This window comes from Ailuropoda melanoleuca, chromosome 2 (assembly GCF_002007445.2).
Source record: "Ailuropoda melanoleuca isolate Jingjing chromosome 2, ASM200744v2, whole genome shotgun sequence".
NCBI lineage: Eukaryota > Metazoa > Chordata > Mammalia > Carnivora > Ursidae > Ailuropoda > Ailuropoda melanoleuca.
In genome coordinates this window covers 21,661,283-21,685,479 of record NC_048219.1, presented here as the reverse complement: position 1 = coordinate 21,685,479, position 24,197 = coordinate 21,661,283, and the positions used below count along the sequence as shown (strand labels likewise).

The following is a 24,197-nucleotide window of genomic DNA, read 5'->3' as shown; positions in this document are numbered from 1 at the left end:
GCATGGGAGACTATGGACTCTGAGAAACAAACTGAGGGCTTCAGAGGGGAGGGGGGGGGGGGAACGGGATAGACTAGTGATGGGTAGTAAGGAGGGCACATATTGCATGGTGCCCTGGGTGTTATACGCAACTAATGAATCATCGAACCTTGCATCAGAAACCAGGGATGTACTGTATGGTGACAAATATAATGTAATAAAAAAACATTAAAAAAAAAAGTAATTAAGGCTAAACTTTATTTTTTTAATTTTTATTTTTTTTAAAGATTTTATTTATTTATTCGACAGAGATAGAGACAGCCAGCGAGAGAGGGAACACAAGCAGGGGGAGTGGGAGAGGAAGAAGCAGGCTCATAGCAGAAGAGCCGGATGTGGGGCTCGATCCCATAACGCCGGGATCACGCCCTGAGCCGAAGGCAGACGCTTAACGACTGTGCCACCCAGGCGCCCCTAAAAAATAAATATAATNGCGCCCCAAGGCTAAACTTTAAAAAAAAGGTAGCCAGGGAGATCTTGATGCCATGTTCCACAGGAAACCTGAAAGACTTTGTGTATTTGCCCTGGGGAAGATTTGGTTAACTGAAAAGCTATCATAAAGAAGAAAAAAAATAGCCTTTGTTGTATACTTGCAGCATTCAGAACTAGGATTAAGGGTGGAACAGGGAAGAGAGAGGAAAGGGAATTCACATTTATTAAATGCTTACTGTGTGACAGGCACCTTGCCTGGCACTTCATATATGCATTTTTATCCTTTAACTCTTTAGTATGTTCTTATTTAATTCTCACAATAACTAAATGAGATATAGTTAATCTCTATTTTGTAGATAAGGGCAGAATTTAAATAACATGTCCAAGATCATTAAACTACTAATTGCAATCAGAATTTTTAAAACTTGTACTATTTATTTTAGTCATACACATATATTTTAATATATAATAATATATTATTTTAGAAAAATCACTTTTTTCCTGCTGTCATTTCATGAAATTTTATGCCTTTTCATGCTTTTTCAACTTCAGTATCTTTCCCATCACTAGATCCTTTTTTAATTATCTAATACAGTTCACCATCATCTGCTATTCCATCTAAACCATTTGAGATATAGCAGTTTTTGAATATATATAGCTGCTTTATTAGAAATTTTATTCCAAGCAGTAAGTACTCATTCACACAACATAAGAGCAGTTGGTTTTTACATTTCTAGTGTTGGTATTTGTGATATCTGTGCTGTAAAGACCTACCTTGGAGATATTACAGGTTTATTCCATTCTGCAGTAAAGTGAATATTGTAATAAAGTGAGCAAAATGAATTTTTTGGTTTCCCAGTACATATAAAATTTATGTTTATACTGTAGTCTCTTAAGTGTGCAGTAGCATTATATATAAAAAGATGTACACACCTTAATTAAAAAATACAGTGGACCCTGAATAACATAGGGGTTGGGGTGCTGACCCACTTTGTGGTTGAAAATCTGCATTTAACTTAACTACTAATAGCCTGCTATTGCCTGGAAGCCTTACCAATAATATAAACAGTTGATTAACGTTTTGTATATATATTATGTACTGTATTTTTTTTAAAATATTTTATTTATTTGCTTGAGAGAGGGCGAGAGAGAGCACAGAGGGAGAGGGAGAAGCAGACTCCCCACTGAGCAGGGAGCTCGATGGGGGCTAATCCCCAGACCCTGGGATCATGACCTGAGCCAAAGGCAGATGCTTAACTGTCTGAGACACCCAGGCATCTCTCTCTCTCTCTTTTTTTTAAAGATTTTATTTTAGAGAGCGAGTGAGCGCCTAGGCAAAGCAGAGGGAGGGGAGGGGCAGAGGGAGAGGGAGACAAAGAATCTCAAGCAGACCTCCTCTGAGTGCAGAGAGATCTTACAACCCTGAGATCATGGCCTGAGCTAAAATCAAGAGTTGGACACCCAACTGATTGAGCCACCCAGGTGCCCCTATGTTATTATGTACTGTGTTCTTACAATAAAGTAATCTAGAGAATACAAAATGTTGTTAAGAAAATAATAAGGAAGAGAAAATACATTTATAGTATTGTACCATATTTGTCAAAAACTCGTTTATAAGTGGACCCATGCAGTTCAAACGTGTTGTTCAAGGGTTGAATGTACTTTATTGCTAAAAAAATGCTAACCATCATCTCAGCTTTCAGCAAGTCATAATCTTTGCTGGTGGAGAGCCTTGCTTCGATGTTGATGGCTGCTGCCTGATCAGCATGCTGGTTGCTAAAGATTGAGGTGGCTGTGGCAACTTCTTAAAATAAGACAACAGTGAAATTTGCCACATTGATTTTCTCTTACTTGCAGTAACAATTCCTCTGTAGCATGTGACTCTGATAGCATTTTACCCACAGTAGTACTTCTTAACAAATTGAAGTCAGTCCTCTAAAACCCTGCAGCTGCTTTATCAACTAAGTTCATGTAATACTCTAAATCCTTTGTTGTCATTTCAACAACCTTCACAGCATCTTCAGAAGTAGATTCCATCCCAAGAAACCACTTTCTTTGCTCATCCATAAAAAGTAAGTTTTATCATGAGATTTTAACAGTTCAGTCACATCTTCAGTTTCCACTTAAAAAAATTTTTTTTTAGATTTTATTTATTTGAGAGAGAGAGACAGAGAGCAAGCATGAGCAGGGGGATGGAGGACAAAGGGAGAGGGAGAAGCAGACTCCTGCTGAGCAGGATCCTGATCCCAGGACCCTGAGATCATGACCCGAGCTAAAGGCAGACGCTTAACTGACTTAGACACCCAGGTGCACCAACTTTTTAAAGATTTTAGATTGATTGATTTTAAAAATTTAATTTATTTGAGAGAGAACCAGAGAGAGAGAGAGAGAAAGGACAAGTGGGTGGAAGGGCTGAGGGGGAGGGAGAAGTGGGGAGCCCGACGGGAGGCTTGATCTCAGGACGCTGAGATCATGACCTGAGCTGAAGGCTCAGGCTAGTTTTCTTGCTATTTCCACCCTATCTGCAGTTACATCCTCCACTGACATCTTGAATCCCTCAAAGTTATCCATGAGGGTTAGAATCAACTTCTTCCAAACTCTTGTTAATGTTGCTGTTTTGACCTCTTCCCATGAATCACAAATGTTCTTACTGGCATCTAGAATGGTGAATCCTTTCCAGAGGATTTTCAATTTACTTTGCCTGGATCCGTCAGAGGAATCACTTCCTATAGCAGCTGTAGCTTTATGAAATGTGTTTCTTAAATAATAAGACTTGAAAGTCAAAATTAACTATCGTCATTTCAATATTGTGTCTCATAGAATAGGGAGGCCCAAGGAGAGGGAGAGAGTTGAGGGAAAAACTGGTTGGTGGAACAGTTAGAACACACAACATTCAATTAAGTTCTCCATCTTATATGGTACAGTTTATGGTGTCCCCAAACAATTAGTAATATCAGAGATCACAGATCACCATAATAAATATTATAATGAAAAAGTTTTCAGTATTTCAAGAATTACCAAAATGTGACAGAGAGATGAAGTGAGGAAATGCTGTTGGAAAAATGGTGCCAGTAGAGTTAATCAATGCAGGAGTGCCACAAACTTCAGTTTGTCAAAAGAAAAAAAAATGCAGTATCTGTGAAGCACAATAATGTGAAGCACAATAAAACAAGATATCCCTATGTTCATTTGTTGGATTTTTAAAAAAGATTTTATTTATTTATTTGAGAGGGAGGGAGGGAGAGCACAGTGAGAGGGAGAAGCAGACTCTCCACTGAGCAGGGAGCCCGATGTGGGACTTGATCCCAGGAGTCTGTCTGGGATCAGGACCTGAGCCGAAGGCAGACTCTTAACTGACTGAGCCACTCTGGCGCCACTGGATTTTTTTTTTTTTATATTGACAAAATATTTATCTTTTGTTTGTGAAGGCTTTTTATTTTTGTTATGAGAAAAACGTAACACCCATTTATCCATCTCCCATATTTAACAATTGTTAACATTTTGTAAAATTTACTGCATCTACTTTTTCTGATGTATTTTAATGCAAATGCAAACATGCTATATCACCTCTTTTTCTCCCAAAATGAGTCTTATATAATCTTAACGTCATCCCAAAATAAGTCTTATATAATCTTAATGTCACACTTAAATAAAATTAATAATAATTTTCTACTGTCATCAGGGGCCCTGGCTGGCTCAGTTGGAAGAGCATGTGATTCTTGCTTTTGGGATTGTGAGTTTGAGCGCCACATTGGTTGTAGAGATTACTGAAAAGAATAAATAAAAAAAATAATTTTTTGGGCACCTGGGTGTCTTAATCAGTTAAGCGTTTGCCTTTGGCACAGGTCATGATACTGGGGTTCTGGGATTGAGTCCTGCATCAGACTTCGTGCTGAGTGGGGAGCCTGCTTATCCCTCTCCCTCTGCCACTTCCCCCTGCTCATGCTCTCTCTCTCTCTCTCTCAAATAAATTAATAAAATCTTTAAAAAATTAAAAAAAAATTTTCTCTATCTAGTAGTAGTCCTTATTAAAATTTCTACAGTTGTCTTTTATACCTGGTTTGTTCAAATCAGGATTCAATCAAGTGTCATTATTGTATTTAGTCATTATAACTCTTTTTTTTTTTGAGAGAGAGCAAGCACACATACGAGCCAGGGGGAGGGGCAGTGAGAGAGGGAGAATCTTTTTTTTTTTTTTTAAGATTTTTTATTTATTTATTTGACAGAGAGAGACAGCCAGTGAGAGAGGGAACACAAGCAGGGGGAGTGGGAGAGGAAGAAGCAGGCTCCCAGCAGAGGAGCCTGATGTGGGGCTCGATCCCAGAATGCTGGGATCACACCCTGAGCTGAAGGCAGATGCTTAACAACTGAGCTATCCAGGAGCCCCAGAGAGGGAGAATCTTAAGCAGGCTCCATACCCAGCGCAGGGTTCCATCTAAGGACCTTGAGATCATGACCTGACCTGAAATCAAGAGTCGGCTGTTCAACAGAGTTACCCAGGTGCCCCGGTCATTATAACTCTTAATTCTCCTTCAGAGTCACAGTTTGAATAGAACACTTTGCCTTTCCCTATGCTTTCTTTTCGCTCTTTTCTTTCTTTCTTCCTTTCTTTCTTTTCTTTCTTTCTTTCTTTCTTTCTTTCTTTTTTCTTTTCTTTTCTTTTTTTCTTTCTTTTCTTTCTTTCTTTCTCTCTCTCTCTTCTCTTCTCTTCCCTTTCCCTTCTTCCCTCCCTCCTTTCTCTTTCTTTCTTATTTATTTATTTATTTATTTATTTATTTATTTATTTGCCAGAGAGAGAGCGTGAGCAAGAGAGCGAGTGCACAAGCAGGGGAAGCAGCAGGAAGAGGGAAAAGCAGACTCCCTGCTGAGCAGGGAGCCTGATGTGGGACTCAGTCCCAGAACCCTGGGATCATGACCTGAGCTGAAGGCAGATACTTAACTGACTGAGCTACCCAGGCGTCCCCCTATGCTTTTATTTTGTTGGAAAAGTCATTTTTATAGCAGTTAGAACTTTTTAATAATCAGGGCACCTGGGTGGCTCAGTCAGTTAAGCCTCTGGCTCTTGATTTAGGCTCAGGTCATGAACTCAGGGTCCTGGGATCAAGCCCTGCATTGGGCTCTGCGCTCAGCTGGGAATCTGCTTGAGGATTTTCTCTCCCCCACCCCCCGCCCCTCCCCCTGCTCGCTCATGTGTGCGTTCTCTCTCTCTCTCAAATAAAAAAATAAATCTTAAAAAAAAAAACCACCCAACTTTCTAATGATAGAACAAGCCACTGGAGGAATTACTGAGTTCTTTGTTAGTGGTGTTTTTTCAGTAGGCTGAGTTGACTCTTGCCTCTGTAGTGTTCAATCCACTGGACACTTTTTTTCATATTATTTGAATACCTTGTGGCATTTGATATATTAGTAATTTCCACCTTTGGCTTGTGTGACATACTTTCTCTTGGTTTTATTTTTACCTCTGTTTCTGTTTTGTACTGTATATGTTGGTGTTCCCTTCACCTCTTATCTCACTTAAGGACATAAAGAAGGAGATTGGGCTTTGGCACATAATAGCAACTCAGCAAGTATTAGCTATTACTCATATTCTCTACTTCGGGAAACTCTTTAGAATATTTGTAAGTGTAAATGACTTTCAAGTCTGTATCTTCAGGGTAGTCATCTCTTCTGAGCGCCAGTGTATACTTCAACTGCTTTCTAAATGTTGTCTCTTGGTATTTCTTGAGGCATCTCAAACTCAGTAAGACCAGGAGTCAATTTGAATCAATTCACAAATCTTCTCCTTTTGGTGAATGCCTACTCATTCCCCCAGTCACCCAAACCTGAAACATGGGAAGGATTCTAGTTAAACTTAGAGTCATCCTAAATACCTCTCATACCTCCTACTTGCATTTGGTCATCTTTTTGAAGTCCCACTTCTTTCCTAATTCTCTGTCTTCACTGTTAGTGCCTTAATTGAGCCCTCCTTCTTTCTAATCTGTCATTAGCAATTATCACACCATATGGTACTCATTGATTTACATGTGTCTTTCTGGGGGAGAGTAAGCTCCTGGAGGGGTTGAGTCATGTTTTATTTGGCTTTCTATATCCTTATCCCAGAGAGGCAGTAGTATAATGATTAAGAGTACAGGCTCTGGGTTTGAATTCTGGCTCTGTGACTTCTTGGCTGTAAGAGCTGAACAAGTTAATTAATTCCTTTGTATCTTTGTTTCCACATTTATAAAACAGGGATAATAATGGTATCTATTTTATAGGGCTGGTGTGAATATTAAACATATAAAGCACTTGTAAGATTGTCTGGATTGTAGTAAATACTCAGTAAATATTAGAGCATTTATCATAATGCTTGTACCTAGTGAGAACCCAATTAACATTTGAATAAGTTAACAGAGGGTGATTCCTGGATTGACCAAAAGATTGGACTAGTTAATCTAAATGCCTTTAGAACTTTCAACCTAAATTTCTGTATTATGTCATGACCTAAGGCCTGGTGGATTGTAGTTAAAACAGCAGGTAAGATGTTTTTCCAAAAGAGAGAATAGTTTTAAGAACTGGCTTTTGATCTGTCTCACACCAATATATGCCATTGTGTAATTCATGGCTAATTAAATAGGGGATGCCAGTTTTTATGTTAGATTGCCTTTGGTTTGAATGGAAACTGCAACTCATTATTTCACAGTAGGATGACCAGTTCAGCAGTATTGCTTTTATTTTTAATTAGGCAGTCATCCTGAAATGTGTCTGTATTTGCTATGTTGGTCCATAGAAAGGTTAGCAGCTGAGCAGACCTGTCATGTAGATTTGCCATGTGGTTGGTCTTGATACACAGCTAATGCACTTCTCAGTATTCCTATTCTGGAAAATGGCCAGTTGTCTGGGTCACATCTTACCAGTAACCAATCTTTGTTTTATTTTGACTCTGAAAGTTTTTATGATAACAGAAAGAAAACAATATATGATTAGGATATTATTTCTTTTCTTTTTCTACTCTTCATTCCCAAGGTATAAAAGTCCACTGAAATCTCAGCAATCCTTTTTACTTAGTTTTTGGGACTTCATTACCAACTTTATGCACACATGATTCTATATTTGGATGGATATTGGAAGTTTTTGGTTGCTGGTTGACATTTTGCCATGTCCTGCCTGCTATTGGTTGATAGCTATTCAGTGCATTGCAGGATTTTATTTTCATCTCCACTATTGTGAAGTTTCCTCTACTTTGTTCCTGTGAAATGAGAGGATAAGAAACAACAAATCCTATATATTAGAATGGAAAAGAAGAATGATTGGGAGTTGGCATATCTTCCCTGTTGGCTTGGCATCCATTCTTTAGACAGTCTGTCTGTTTAAACCAATGCTAATTTTTATGTCTGTAGAATGTGATTAAATGATGGAAGGCTTGGGGCACCTGGGTGGTTCAGTTGGTTAAGCATCTGACTCTTGATTTCGGCTCAGGTCATGATCTCAGGGTGGAGTCTGGTTGAGATTGTCTCTCTCTCTCTGCCCCCCCTCCTTCTTCCCTGCTCCATGCTCTCTCTCTCTTAAATAAATAAATAAATAAATAAATAAATACATAAATCTTTTAAAAAATCTTTTTAAAAACCCCCCAAAACCAACACCACTGAAGGCTTTTGTTCCAGAGGCTGGTGGAGCTACACTGTATACTCCTTAGCCTCTGTAGTCAGGGTAGAGTGGGGAATAGTAGTAGCTTTCTATCTAGCTAATATGCACATCATTTTCACAGAAATTTAGCTGTTTTTCTGGAGACATATAGTGGGAGGTGTTTAAATTTGGAACTACTGGATTTGAATCCCAAGTCTGTCACCAGTTGTTTGAGTTTGATCGAGTTTTTTAATCTCAGTGTCTTAATTTCGTCCTCTTTAAATTGGAGATAATCCCTACTTTGCAGCATTGTCATAAATACTAGAGATAGCATATGCAAAACACTTGGTAGAATGCACGGCCAATGGTAAATGGTGGCTAAAGTTATTATTTCCTGAAGCATTTCAGGTGTTAGTATGATCCAACTGGGAGTCCTAAGAAGGTTTCCTTGATTTCTGGAAAATCATTTGTGGAATTACTGCTTCGAAAGATAAAATATATAATATATTGGATATAGATTATTTAGCTCACTAACTCTTTTATTGATAGGTTTTCAGATTACTTTCCCTAGTCAGAGCTTTTAATTGTACCTTCTTTGTGAAAAATAAATCAATTCCAGTATAAGTGAAAATTAGCCTTTTTTTAAAAAAAAGATTTTATTTATTTATTTTAGAAAGAGTGTGTGCATGTGTGAGTTGGAGGAGGAGCAGAGGGAGAGGGAGATGGAGCCCATTGCACCTAGAGCCCAGGACCCTGAGATCATGACCTGAGCCGAAATCAAGAGTCAGTTCAGGATGGTCAACTGACTGAGCCACTCAGGTGCCCCCAAAATTAGCCTTTGAAAAGACATACTTGTCTTTGTAAAAAAAGAAAGCAAAAGTTTTGAACTTCCAAGGTTATAAGTATTGAAATTGAGAATACAGTTACTAAAAAATGATTTGTGTTCTTGCTAGCAGCATAATTTTGTTATTTTTGAAAGAATGCGAAAGGCTCTTTCCTAGCTTAAAGTCAAACTGATGAAGCTTTTCTAACACAGTGTTTCTCAGTGGGAGCACCACTGGCATTAGGGCAGGACAATTTGTTGTGCAGGCCTGTTCTGTGCATTGTAGGACATTTAGCTTCCCTGGACCCTGCCCAATAAAATGCCAGCAGTGCCCATCCCACACACTCACCATTGTGACAGTAACTTCTCCCTGAGAAGGACTTTCCTCCCCCTAAATTTTCACATGTCCCTAAATGAGAATCACTGAGACTCCAGTTGAAATATTTTTAGTGAAGCAGATCATAGTATCACCAGTTTTTATTTAAGAATCCAAGTTTTTGCAAGCTGAAAATTATTCTTTTTTTTTTTTTTTTTGCAAATGCCTTAATTTAATTGTAATGATTAGGTAGTAAAAACTTACTATAAAAGGAAATCTCTGGGGGCACCTGGTGGCTCAGTCCGTTAAGGGCCTGACTTTGTTCAAGTCATGATCTCAGGGTCCTGGGATTGAACCTTGCCTCAGGTTCTCCGCTTAGTGGGGAGTCTGCTTGTCCCTCTCTCGCTTCCCTTCCTCCTGCTTATGTTCTCTCTCTCTCTCAAAGAATTAAATAAAATCTTAAAAGAAAAACGAAATCTCTGTGTTATAGAATTTCACTAGCACTTAGACATATAAGAGTTATTCAGATGAATTCATGTAACAGCAATTCTCAATATATTAACAGTATTTAGGAAAATTCTATGCCATATAAGAAAATAAACTGTGTACATTTATAATAAGCAGTAAATTTATTTCATAAATCTTTCCATTGTAAAATTATTTTCAAATAAGTGAACTTTATTGTTAACATTTCCAACACAAATAGTTTCATTTCTTGACGAGGATGGACAACAGTTTTGCATTTTTTTTTGGATGAAAGACTTCAAACATGTACCAGTTTTCACATCATAAAGTTGTAGGTTGTGTATCCCTGCTGTGCCGTGTTACCAGAACAGTGTTTTTCGGTGAGAACTCAAGGCAAACTGCCTTTGGGAGATCAAAGGAGTAGTAGTCCCTTGTTAGTGACATTGATAATATTTATTTTTTTCTCCATTGCCCCAGGCAAACAAGGTGCCATCCTTACTAAAGGTATAGACTTTGAAATGTTTCTCAGATTCCCTTGGAAACAATGCTTTCTATAAAATGTGGTCCATTTATCATGTACAGTCCTTCTGATCCTCAGACTGTCAGGAGCAGCATGGATGGTGCCATATTGTTCTGGGAAGATTAATTATTCTTGACCAACAGAGTGTAGTCTTTTGAATCAAGTAGCTTCTTTAAGGTGAAATCTGCATTTTTTCAATCATATCTTTCTTTTTTTCTTTAAGGATTTTTTTTTATTTGAGAGCGTGAGAGAGAACTTGAGCAGGGGGAGGGACAGAGGCAGAAGCGGACTCCCCACTGAGCAGGGAGCCCAATGTAGGGCTTGATCTGGGGACCCAGAGATCATGACCTGAAACAAAGGCAGCTGCTCAACTGACTGAGCCACCCAGGCGCCCCCAAAATGATAATATTCTGTAAATAAGACCAAAGGAGGTAATTCAGAGGCTGAAAATGTAAAATTTCCACACATTTCAAATAATGTATTTTTTGATTTTAAAATTAATCATTTTTAGACTTAAATAGGGTGTGGTTTTAGAGTCTGTTCATTCTTACCTTTATTACCTTTTATGACTAAGTAAAATTTGTCATATTAAATTGAAAGCTATTTGTAGCTTGGTTGATTTCTTTTAAAACATGGTCATTTAGTATGCAGGCCAAGGGAAGAGAAGGCATGGTTTGGAGGTTTTCCCATTCTCAGCACTTCTCCAAAATGGATTAATAAAGTTCTTACTGCCTTGAGGGGACTGTACTTTTTAGCACTCATCTCAACTGTCTAGTAATTAATATTACTTTAGCACGTAATGTGGGCTGTACAACTAAATACCAGTGTTCCTCATGAGTGATTTTATATTTTAATACCCAAATATTCTCTCAGTGCTTCTGAGTTTTTAGTTTAAGATATAAATACTCCTGGGGAGCCTGGGTGGCGCAGTGGTTAAGCGTCTGCCTTTGGCTCAGGGCGTGATCCCAGTGTTCGAGGATCGAGCCCCACATCAGGCTCCTCTGCTAGGAGCCTGCTTCTTCCTCTCCCACTCCCCCTGCCTGTGTTCCCTCTCTCACTGGCTGTCTCTGTCAAATAAATAAAATAAAATCTTAAAAAAAAAAGATATAAATACTCCTTGGACCAAAAACTGTGGCGGACCTGTTACAGAATAAAAGTTTGAGAATCTGAAGACTTGACTAACACCTTGGGATGCTATTTATTTGCCATACTGCATAGCTATTGTATTGGCAATAGATTTTTTAAAAAAAGATTTTATTTATTTATTTAACAGAGAGAGAGACAGCCAGCAAGAGAGGGAGTACAGGCAGGGGGAGTGGGAGAGGAAGAAGCAGGCTCCCAGCGGATCAGGGAGCCCGATGTGGGGCTTGATCCCAGGACTCTGGGATCACGCCCTGAGCCAAAGGCAGACACCCAACAACTGAGCCACCCAGGTGCCCCGGCAATAGATTTTTTTTTTTTAAGATTTTATTTATTTATTTGTCAGAGAGAGATTCAGTGCAGGCAGGGGAGCAGCAGGCAGAGGGAGAGGGAGAAGCAGGCTTCCTGTTGAGCAGGGAGCCTGATGTGGGGCTTGATCCCAGGATCCTGGGATCATGACCTGAGCCTAAGGCAGCTGCTTAACCGACTGAGCCACCCAGGTGCCCCTGTAATAGACTTTTAAAAACTGTTAAATTTGTTTTTAATTAAAAAAAATTAAATGTAGGAGAGAGTACAATATAACACCACACAGAATTAACAAATATTAGTTAACAAAATATAACAAGATTAGCAAATACATAATTTTGTGTTGTTTGCTATAGGTTTATTTTTTAATAAAAGGAAACAAAACTTGATTGCTATAGTTGAAGTCTCCTTTGTTTCCCTTACATATCTCATTTCTCTTTTTTCCCGCAAAGGCAAGTACTGCTATGAATTTAGTGTCTATCTTTCTAATTCATGTGTTTGGACATTTACTATAAATATGTATCTTTAAATAATAATTATAATAACATTTATAATTATAAGAAATAATAGATTATAATAAATTACAGTAAACATGATTCAAATGCTTCCTGTTTGCCAGGCACTATTCATTTAATCAAAAACCCTTTGTTGTAAGGATTAAATAAGTTAATACATATAAAATGTTAAAATGTAAATACTATTTTTATTTCCATTTTACAGATGGGGAACCAGAGATTTAGAGAGATTTTAAAATAACTTGATCAGGAAAATAAAATAAAATAACTTGATCAGGTTCATGCACCTATAAGTTATGGAGCAAGGATTTGAATCCAGATTGGCTGTAGTGGCTATACCTTTAATCAATATGCTATTTTGCCTGTCTATAATAGATATTATTTTAAAAAATACATTTTTTAAAAAAGATTTTATTTATTTATTCGACAGAGATAGAGACAGCCAGCGAGAGAGGGAACACAAGCAGGGGGAGTGGGAGAGGAAGAAGCAGGCTCATAGAAGAGGAGCCTGATGTAGGGCTCGATCCCATAACGCCGGGATCACGCCCTGAGCCTAAGGCAGACTTAACCGCTGTGCCACCCAAGCGCCCCTAAAAAATACATTTTTTTAAGTAGGCTCCATGCCCAGTGTGGAGCTCAGTGTGGGGCTTGAACTCACGACCTTGAGATCAAGACCTGAGCCAATATCAAGAGTTGGACACTTAACCAACTGAGCCACTCAAGTGCCCCCAAAATACATTTTTTATTAAAATGGTATCATATTGTAGGATTGGACCGGCATTCTTTTTGGGGGTAACTTTATTTACTTCATTTTTATTCAGGTATAATTAACATACAGTGTTATATTTCAGGTGTCCAATGTAATGATTCAGCAATTCTATATGTTTCTCAGTGCTCATCAAGATAAGTGTACTCTTCATCCCCTTTATTTCACCCATCCCCCCTTGCCCACAACCATCAGTTTGTTTCCTGTATTTAAGAGTCTGTTTTTTTGTCTCTGTTTTTTCTTTGTTGGTTCTTTTGTTTTGTTTCTTAAATGCCACATATGAGTGAAATCGTATGATATTTGTTTTTATCTAATTTATTTCTTTTTTTTAATTTTATTTTATTTTATTATATTATGTTAATCACCATACAGTACATCCCCACATCTAATTTATTTCACTTAGCATTATACCTTCTAGATCTATCTATATTGTTGTGAATGACAAGGTTTCATTCTTTTTTATGGCTGAGTAACATTCCAGTGTGTGTGTGTGTGTGTGTGTGTGTGTGTGTGTGTGTGTGTGTGTATGCCAACTCTTCTTTATCCATTCATCTAATGATGGACACTTGGGTAGCTTCCATAGTTTAGCTCTTGTAAATAATGCTTCAGTAAATGTAGGAGTGCGTATATCTTTTCGAATTAGTGTCTTCATAATCTTTGGGTAAATATCCAGTAGCAGAATTACTGGATCATATGGTCATTCTATTTTTAATTTTTTGAGAAACTTTCATGGTGTTTTCCACAGTGGCTGTATCAGTTTGCATTCCCACTAACAGTGCACAAAGGTTCCTTTTTCTTCACATCCTCCCCAACACGTGTTTCTTGTGTTTTGATTTTAGCCATTCTGATAGGTGTGAGGTGATATCTCATTGTGATTTTGATTTGCATTTTCCTGATGATAAATAATGTTGAGCATCTTTTCATAAGATGTCTGTTGGCCATCTGTATGTTTTCTTTGGAAGAATGTTTATTCAGGTCCTCTGTCCATTTTTATTTTATTTTTATTTTTAAAAAGATTTAATTTATTTATTTGACAGAGAGAGAGAGAACACAAGCAGGGGGAGTGGCAGGCAGAGGGAGAGGGAGAAGCAGGCTCCCCACAGAGCAGGGTGCCTGATGTGGGGCTTGATCCCAGGACCCTGGGATCATGACCTGAGCTAAAGGCAGCTACTTAACCGACTGAGCCACCCAGGCGCCTCCCTCTGTCCATTTTTAAATGAATCATTTATTTTCTTGGATTTGATTTGTATAAGTTCTTTATATATTGTAGATATTAACGTTAATCAGATATATCATTTACAAATATCTTTTCCCATTTAGTAGGTTGCTTTTTGTTTTGTTGGTAGTTTCCTTCACTGTCCAAAAGCTTTTTATTTTTGTGTAGTCTCATATGTTCAATTTTGCTTTTGTTTCCTTTGCCTCAGAAGACCCATCTAGAAAAATGTTTCTGTGGCTCCTGTCAAACAAATTACTGCCTATGTTTTCTTCTAGGAACCTTATGATTTCAGGTCCCACATTTAGGTCTTTAATCCATTTTGAGTTTTTGTGTACTGTATAAGAAGGTGGTCTGGTTTCATTCTTTTGCATGTGACTGTCCTGTTTTCCCAACACCATTTGTTGAAGAGACTGTCTTTTTCCTATTGTATATTCTTGCCTCCTTTGTCATATATTAATTGACCATAAAAGTGTGGTTTTATTTGTGGATTCCTTGTTCTGTTCTATTGATCTATGTATGTATTTTGTGTCAGTCTCATACTGTTTCCATATTTGTTGTATATCTTGAAATCTGGGATTGTGATACCTCTAGCTTTGTTGTTCTTTTTCAAGATTGCTTTGGCAACAGGGTCTTTTGTGGTTCCAAACAAGTTTTAGGATTATTTGTTGTAGTTCTGTGAAAAACGTCATTGGTATTTTGATGGGGATTGCATTAAATCTAGAGTGCTTTGGGTAGTATGGACATTTTAACAATATTAATTCTTCCAATCTATGAACATGGTATATTTTTCTATTTGTGTTGCCTTCAGTTTCTTTTATCAGTGTTTTATAGTTTTCACAATACAGGTCTTTCACCTCCTTGGTTAAGTTTATTCCTAGATATTTTATTCTTTTTGGTACAATTGTAAATGGGATTGTTTTCTTAATTTCTCTTTCTGCTACTTCATTTTTAGTGTATAGAAATGCAGCAGATTTCTGTATATTAATTTTGTATCCTATGACTTCACTGAATTAATTTATCAGTGCTATTAGTTTTTTTGTTGGAGTCTTTAAGGTTTTCTTTTCTTTTTACATTTATTTTTATTTTATTTTTTAAGTTTTCATATATTTATTTGTCAGAGAGAGAGAGCAAGTGCACAAGCAGAGGGAGAAACAGGCTCCTTGCTCAGCAGGAAGTGGGACTTGATCCTAGGACCCTTGGATCATGACCTAAGCTGAAGGCAGACACTTAACCGACTGAGCCACCCAGGCGTCCCTCTAACCCTACTTTCTTGAGAGTTTTTATCATGAATGGATGTCGTGGCTTGTCAAATGCTTTTTCTGTGTCTAGTGAAATAATCATGGTATTTATCCTTTCTCTTGTTAATGTGAGGTATCATGTGGGTTAATTTGTGAATACTGAACCATGCTTACTTACATACCTGGAATAAATTCCACTTGACTGTGGTGAATGATTTTTTAAATATATTTTTAGATTTGGTTTTCTAATATTTTGTTGAGGATTTTTGCATCTGTGTTCATCAGAGATACTGGCCTGTGATTTGATTTTTCTTTCTTTCTTTCTTTCTTTCTTTCTTTCTTTCTTTATCTTTATCTTTATCTTTATCTTTATCTTTATCTTTATCTTTATCTTTATCTTATCTTTATCTTATCTGCTTTTAGTATCTGTGTAATGCTGACCTCAGAATAAATTTGGAAGCTTTCCTTCCTTTACTGCTTTTTGGAATAGTTTTAGAAGAATAGAACATTCTTTAAATGTTTGATAGAATTCACCTATGAAGCCATCTGGTCCTGGACTTGTTTGTTGGGAGTTTTTGGTTACTGATTCAATTTCATTGTTAGTAATTGGTCCATTTAAGTTTTCTTATTTCCTTCTGATTCAGTTTTGGTAGGTTATATGTTTGTAGGAGTTTATCCATTTCTTCTAGGTTGTCCAATTTGTTGGTGTATAATTTTTCATAATATTCTCTTATAATTCTTTGTATTTCTTGGCATTGGTTTTTATTTCTCCTCCTTTATTTCTGAATTATTTGAGTCCTCTCTCTTCTTTTTTTGATGAGTCTGGCTAAAGGTTTAATTTTGTTGATCTTTTCAAAGAACCAGCTCCTTGTTTCATTGATCTGTTCTATTAGTTTCTATTTCACTTATTTCTGCTCTAAGCTTTATTATTATCTTCCTCCTACGGGCTTTAGGCTTTGTTTGTTCTTCTTTTTCTAGCTCCTTTAGATGTAAGGTTAGGTTGTTTATTTGAGATTCTTCTTGCTTCTTGAGGTAGGCCTGTATTGTTGTAATTTTCTCTTTTAGAACAGCTTTTGCTGCGTCCCAGAGATTTTGGACAGTTGTGTTTTCTTTTTCATTTATCTCCATGTATTTTTAAATTCTTCTTTGATTTCTTGGTTGACCCATTTATTGTCTACTAGCATGTTGTCAGCCTCCATGTATTTGTGTTCTTTCCAGATTTTTTCTTGTGATTGATTTCCAGTTTCATACTGTTGTGGTCGGAAAAGATGCATTATATGATTTCAGTCTTTTTCAATTTTTTGAGACTTGTTTTGTGGCCTAACATGTGATCTGTTCTGGAGAATGTTCCATATGTACTTGAAAAGAATGTGTATTCCATTGTTTTTGGATGGAATATTCTGAATATATCTGTTAGGACCATCTGGTCCAACGTGTCCTTCAAAGCCACTGTTTCCTTGTTGATTTTCTGTCTGACATATCTATTGATGTAAGTGGGGTGTTAAAGTCCCCTACTATTATTGCATTGCTGTCAGTTTCTTCTTCTACGTTTATTAGTAGTTGCTTTATGTATTTAGGTGCTCCCATGCTGCATGCATAAATATTTACAATTGTTACATCCTCTTGATGAATTGTTCCCTTTATCATTATGTAGTGTCCTCCGTTGTTTCTTTTTATCATCTTTGTTTCTTTGTTTTGTCCATATAAGTTTTGCTACCCCCCCAGCTTTCTTTGCACTTCCCTTTTTTTTTTTTTTTTTTGGTAACTTGAAAAAAATTTTTTTGGGGGCGCCTAGGTGGCTCAGTTGGTTAAGCAGCTGCCTTTGGCTCAGGTCATGATCCTGGAGTCCTGGGATGGAGCCTGGCATCCGGCTCCCTGCTCAGTAGGAAGCCTGCTTCTCCCTCTCCCTCTGTCCCTCCCTCCACTTGTGCTCTCCTTCTCTCTCAAATAAATAAATAAAATCTTAAAAAAATTTTTTAAATTAAATTTTAATGATACCACCAACTATAACTTGCTTCTTTCCCCCCACTTTGTATTGCTTTTGAAATACATCTACATTGCTAGATAGAGTTCATTCATTGTTAAGTGCTGTATATTTCATTGAAAAATATTCTGTAGTTTCTTATTGTTCCTGCAGACTAACTTTGGGTTGTATACCCCCCCTCCCCCGCTTTATTACAAACAATGCTGAAATGAAATGAATATCCTTGTTCAGGTCTCCTGTGCTTATGTGCAAGAGTTTCTTTTTTTTTTTTCCCCAAAGATTTTATTTATTTATTTGAGAGAAAGCGTGAGAGAGAGAGCATGAGCAGTGGGGGAGAGGGAGAAGCAGACTCCCTGCTGAGCTAGGAGCCCAATGCAGGACTTGATCCCAGATCCCAGGGATCACAACCTGAGCCAAAGGCAGACGCTTAACCGACTGAGCCACCTAGGTGCCCTGTGCAAGAGTTTCTATAAGCATATACCTTTTATTTATTTATTATTATTGTTTTTAAAGATTTTATTTATTTGTCAGACAGAAAGAGAGCACAAGCAGGAGGAGTGGCAGGCAGAGGGAAAAGCAGGCTCCCCATTGAGCAAGGAGCCTGATGCGAGACTCCATCCCAGGATCCTGGGGTCATCCCCTGAGCCGAAGGCAGATGCTTAACCAACTGAGCCACCCAGGCGTCCGTACCTTTAAAATAAATACTTTCCCTCCTCTTAAAAGTGCTGTGAGCCAAGATAAAAGTTTTTTGTTTTTCAGTATAAAAATATCAAAAATTTCAGCCTGTTGTGCTATTGTGAAATGTGTAAGAACTCCAACAAAACCAGTTCAGTTGCTATTAGGTATTCCTTACCTCCTCTCAGACCTGTTGTGCTGCAATGAGCAATTCTGTCTTTCAAGCCTTAGTATAGAGAAAAGATTCTGCCACCCCGCTCCCCCACCCCCCGGGATAAATTGAGGGCATCATGGAGGTTAACAATGTATTTCATTCAAAATGAAAAAGTCAGTAGATGGTAAGCCAATCAGTAATTTCAGAGGCAACTATGCTTTATATAGTTTTAACTTTGGTATTTTGTAATTTATTTTTTCTAAAGTTGAGTTTTTCCCCCTTCTTTTCTACCTCTGTCCAAATTACAGTCACTCTTGTCTTCCTCTGCACTCAAGTACCAGTCTTCTTTACTACATAGATGACTAGCTTAACTCCTTACATCTCTGTAGTGGAAAGACACTGAACTAAGTAATATGAAATGGAAAAAGCTTGGCCTTTGAAACTGGATGGACCTTGGTCCCAATCTGGTTCTGCTAGCTGTGTATCCTTAGGCAAGGTACTTAACCTTCTGACCCTACATTTCTTTTTCTCTGAAATGGGAATCATACCTAGCTTGGTGTTATGTTTTGAAGATTAAATGAGGAAATTCTTGTAAAATGCCTTTTTTTTTTTTTAAAGTTATTAATATACCCCTTCTCTGAGTAGAAGATCTTCAACTCCTGGTGTATATAAGAATCACTGGGGAGCTTGGTAAAATTTCCAGGCTTCACTCCAGGAGATCTGATTTAGTAAGTCAAGGTTGAGACACAATAATCTGGGTTTTAAACAAGCTCCGTGGGTAATTTTGAAGCAGATGATCAGCAACACACTTTAAAAATGCACTACCTTTGGTCCCTTGGTTCTAAGTTTAGCTTTGCCAGTAAATAGCTTATAGCTATGGGCAAATCATTCCCACGTTCTGAGCCTTATGTTTCCTCAAATATAAAATGAGTGACTGAACTTTATGGTCTTTACTGGCTGTCAAATTTTAAAAATCTTGGTCTTGGGGCGCCTGGGTGGCACAGCGGTTAAGCGTCTGCCTTCGGCTCAGGGCGCGATCCCAGCATTATGGGATCGAGCCCCACATCGGGCTCCTCTGCTATGAGCCTGCTTCTTCCTCTCCCACTCCCCCTGCTTGTGTTCCCTCTCTTGCTGGCTGTCTCTATCTCTGTCGAATAAATAAAAATAAAATCTTAAAAAAAAAATCTTAGTCTTATATTCCTAAATTTTTGATCTGCTGATCTGCTGTCACTTTTTGTTGAGGTTCAGTAGAGGTTCTTAAATGTTTTATTCCTTTAGCACTTGGATTAGTCTTCCTTCTATGAAGACTTTGGCAAAACTAGCTTAAACAAAGATAATTTATTTTTATTTTATTTATTATTTATTTAATTTATTTAGAGGGAGCATGGGGCAGAGGGAGAGGAGGAGGGGCAGGGATGGGAGCAGGAAGGGAGGGGCAGAGGGAGCAGGGGGAGAGAGAACCTTAAGCAGGCTCTACACCCAGTATGGAGCTGATTCAGGCTGGATCTCCCAACCCTGAGATCATGACCTGAGTCAAAATCAAGAGTTGGATTCTTTTTTTTTTTTTTTTAAGATTTTATTTATTTATTTGACAGCGATAGAGACAGCCAGCGAGAGAGGGAACACAAGCAGGGGGAGTGGGAGAGGAAGAAGCAGGCTCATAGTGGAGGAGCCCGATGTGGGGCTTGATCCCACAATGCCGGGATCACGCCCTGAGCCGAAGGCAGACGCTTAACCACTGTGCCACCCAGGCGCCTCTGAAAAAATTTTTAAGCTTTTATTTATTTTAGAGAGAGAGCCTGCACAAGAAGGGGGAGGGGCAGAGGGAGAGGGAGAAGGAGACTCCCTGCTGAATAGGGAGCCCCGTGAGGGACTCATCCCAGGACCTTGGGATAGTGACCTGAGCCAAGGGCAGATGCTTAACTGACTGAGCCACCCAAGCGCTCCTTGAATATTTTTTTAAATTTAAATTCAATTAGCCAACATATAATACGTCATTAGTTTCAGATGTAGTGTTCAGTAATTCATTAGTTGCAGGCTTTTATTTTTTATTAAAGATTTATTTATTTGAGAGAGAAGGCGAGAGAGAGGGTGCATGTGTGTTCGTGTAGGACTGGGGGGTAGGGAGGAGGGCAGAGGGGGAGGGAAAGTCTCAAGCAGAACTGGATGCAGGGCTCCTTCTCAGGATCCTGAGATCACGACCTGAGCTGAAACCAAGAGTCTGTTGCTTAACCGCTTTCGTCACTCAGGTTCCCCCGCTTTCGTCACTCAGGTTCCCCCGAACACAGGCTTTTGAATCAGAAAGGCTTGCATTTTAATTTTATCTCTGCCACTTAGTGACAGTATGACTACTTGACAGCTCAATGAAATGAACTTGATAATTCTTACATCATGGATTATTTGAGAATGAAATGATGACATATGTATACCTCTTATACTGTGTTTCCTAGATAGTAGGTGCTCAAAAAATGATAGATATTATCATTGTTATTTTGTTTTTTAGACTGTAATTGATGATCTTTATTATAGTCTACTCATTTTATTTTTAAAAAGATTTATTTATTCATTTGTCAGAGAGAGAGAGAGAAAAAGCATAAGCAGGGAGAGCGGCAGGCAAGAGAGGGAGAAGCAGGCTCCCTGGTGAGCAAGGAGCTTAACCCATTGAGCCACCCAGGCGTCCCTAGTCTACTCATTTTAAAGACTGACTATGTCTTGGGCTTTAAATATATAAGTATTTTTTGAAGGTAAAGGTATAAAGTGTTTTTTTGATCTGAAAATCAAGAGCTAGAATGTGAAAGAGGAAATATTTTTACATTGATAATTCATTGGTTTGCATGTATTTAATCATTCATGGTTTTAGTGAAATATCTTTCTGATCTCTTGTTTAGTGTCAAACCAGAAGAGAAGTAAAACTCAACAAAATTTTATTATGTGTGGAGTTCCTTCTTAAAAGAAGAAAAGAAGTGATTATTGAGACTATGGATCGGAGCAAACGGAATTCAATTGCAGGCTTTCCTCCACGTGTGGAGCGTCTTGAAGATTTTGAAGGAGGTAGTGGAGGAGATGGGAACATGACCCAAGTGGGAAGAGTTAGGCCGTCTTCATATCGAGCTCTTATAAGTGCCTTTTCTAGACTGACGCGTTTAGATGACTTCACCTGTGAAAAAATAGGGTCTGGCTTCTTTTCTGAAGTGTTCAAGGTGAGTGATGCCTCTGCTTTTCTCATTTTGTCTTGTTGATAATCACCTTTACTGCCGAGTTGATTGTGTATAATTAGGACATAGGCTTTGCCTAATTGGGGTGAGGGTGCTATAGGTCTTGATCAGTGTTTTAAACTGTCCTCGCCTCTGGCTTTGGGACTGCTGTGGTGGCTGCAGGACTGGCCAGTGCTGCGCTCATGCTGGTCCATGTGTGATGCTGTGGCCCTGGCCAGGATACTGGGTTTCACTTGCTGGAGGGGACCCTGGAGTCATTGGTGCACAGCTCCCAGATGCAGTGAACAACAGGAGAACGCAGGAGGCCTCCAGAGATGGTCTGAGCCAGCCAACAGATTGGAATCACCCTGAAGATGGAGACTCTTGTATGATTTACATCATATCTGCTCCTTCTCTTTATGCCTGGGAGGCCTGACCTGCCCCTTCTTCATCAGCGCCTGGTGTTAGAACCTGAATATTTTTGTATTTACTTGGTGGTGCCTCATCTCTGCTTCAGACGTTTTGGAGCTGGAGGGGGTGGGTGGGAGAATCTTATCATTGGAAGTTGTTATAGTGGTTATTTATACCCTAATTTTCCTCTTCCATCTCTCCAGAGACATTTATAAAGGCTCTTATTTTAATCAAAAATTTTTTAAAATAAACTGTTAACATCTATTTTATTTTAATTATAGAAATAATACATGCTGATCAAAAACTCAAATAATATAGGAGTCTCTTCTACTCTCCTGCCCTATATAGCTCTCTCTCTCTCCAATAATAAACACTATTAACAGTTTGGTATGTGTACTTCTGGACCCTTTTGTCTGCTTATCCATATATTCTACCCCCACATCTTATATACATACATAAAAATTTATATATACATGTAAGAAGATATACACACACATATAGTTTCTATTTGGTTATTTTTAATAAAGTTGAGCACTTAGTGCTCCCAAGTATTCATATTTTCCTGGTTCATTTATTCTCCCAGAACATTATTTCATACTTTTTCTTCTCTCATCCCATGTTCAGTATTTCTTCTCAGTGAAGAGCTTGCCTCCTAATTCACTGAGAAAACTGAAGCAAGCTGGAGAACTTCCGTAGCCTCCAGTCACCGCAAATAGCTACTAACCCGTATCTTCACCCACTTACTGAGCCTTTATACTTGTGACTATGGATGAACTACCCATGTTCCAATCTAAGCCATATTTCCATTTGTATTCTGTATCGTTTTCTAGTTGCCTACTCAAAGACATTACCTGAGAAAATCTCTCCTCTCTTTCCTACGTCATATTTCACTTTCTATTAAATGATTCCCATTAACATCTAAACGTTCTGTTATTTCTCTCATCTTAAAAAAAAATCTTTAAAGGGGGAAAAACATATTTTGACCCTAAGATCCCCTATAGCTATACTCCCTCATGTTCTCTCTCTCTCTTTTTTTTTTTTTGAAAGAAAGACCATGTGGGGAGGGGCAGAGAGAGAGGGAGAGAGAGAATCTTAAGCAGGTTGCGTGCCCAGTGTGGAGCCCAGTGTGGAGCCTGATGTGGGGCTCAATCTCCTGACCCTGAGGTCAGGACCTGAGCCAAAAGCAAGAGTCGGAGGCTTACCCAACTGAGCCACCCTGGTACCCCTCCCTCATGTTCTCTTTTTGGACCAAAAACACCTCCATAGCATTGCCTTCACTCATCATTTCTTATACCTTTCCTTCTATTTTCTCTCTCTTTTTAATTTTTTTATTGTGGTAAAATATACATAACATAAATTTACCATTTTAACCATATTAAGTATACAGTTCAGTAGCATTAAGTACATTTTTGATGTGTGCAACCATCACCATTATCTCTTTGCAGGATTTTTTCATCATCCCAAACAGGAACTTTGTACCTCATTAAATAATAATTCCCCATTTCCCCCTACCCCCAGTCCCTGTTAACTATTCTGTTTTCTTTCTCTGTGAATTTGCCTTTTGTAGGTACCTCATATTAATGGAATCATACAATATTTGTCCTTTGGCTTATTTCACTTAGTGTAATGTCTTCAAGTTTCATCCACATTGTAGCATATATCAGAATTTCATTCCTTTTTTATGATGGACATTTGGGTTGTTTCTACCTTTTGGTTATAGTGAATAATGCTACTGTGAACATTAGTGTACAAGTATCTGAGTCCCTGCTCTCAATTATTTTGGGCATTTAACTGTTAGTGGAATTCCTGGGTCATATAGCAGTTCCGTGTTTAACTTTTTAAAAATTGTGGTCAAATACACATAAAATTTACTGTCAACCATTTTTAAGTATACAGTTGAGTAGTCTTAAGTGTATTTACATTGCTGTGCAACCAATCTCCAGAAATTTTTCATCTTGCAAAACTGAAACTCCATATGCTTTAAACAACTCTCCCCTTCCTTTGTCCCCCCCAGCTCCTGGCAGCAACCATTCTACTTTCTATTTCTGTGAGTTTGACTACTCTAGATACCTTATGTAAGCAAAGTCATGCAGTATTTGTCTTTTTGTAGCTGCCTTATTTTACTTAGTCTATGTTTAACTTTCAAAGGAACCACCATACTATTTTCCACAGTAGCTATACCATTTTACATCCCCACCAGCAATGCATAAGAGTTCTGTTTTCTCCAGATTCTCACCAACACTTGTTATTTTTCATTTTTTTAAATGTAGCAAACCTAGTGGGTTGGGTGTGAAGCGATATCTCACTGTGGCTTTGATATGCATTTCTCTAGTGAAAAATGCTGTTCAGCATCTTTTCTTGTGCTTATTGGCCTTTTATGTATCTCTTTGGAGAAATGTCTATT

At 38.2% G+C, this 24,197-nt stretch overlaps 1 protein-coding gene across 1 annotated transcript in view; it reads left to right on the top strand.

Annotated features, from left to right (window-relative positions):
- TESK2 (testis associated actin remodelling kinase 2) overlaps positions 1-24,197 on the top strand; it is a 122,929-nt gene that overhangs the window by 10,794 nt on the left and 87,938 nt on the right. The window contains exon 2 of the mRNA XM_002919448.2: positions 21,077-21,388. Coding sequence (XP_002919494.1) covers positions 21,167-21,388 — 222 coding nt within the window. The 5' untranslated portion in view covers positions 21,077-21,166. The remainder of the gene's footprint in view (positions 1-21,076; positions 21,389-24,197) is intronic.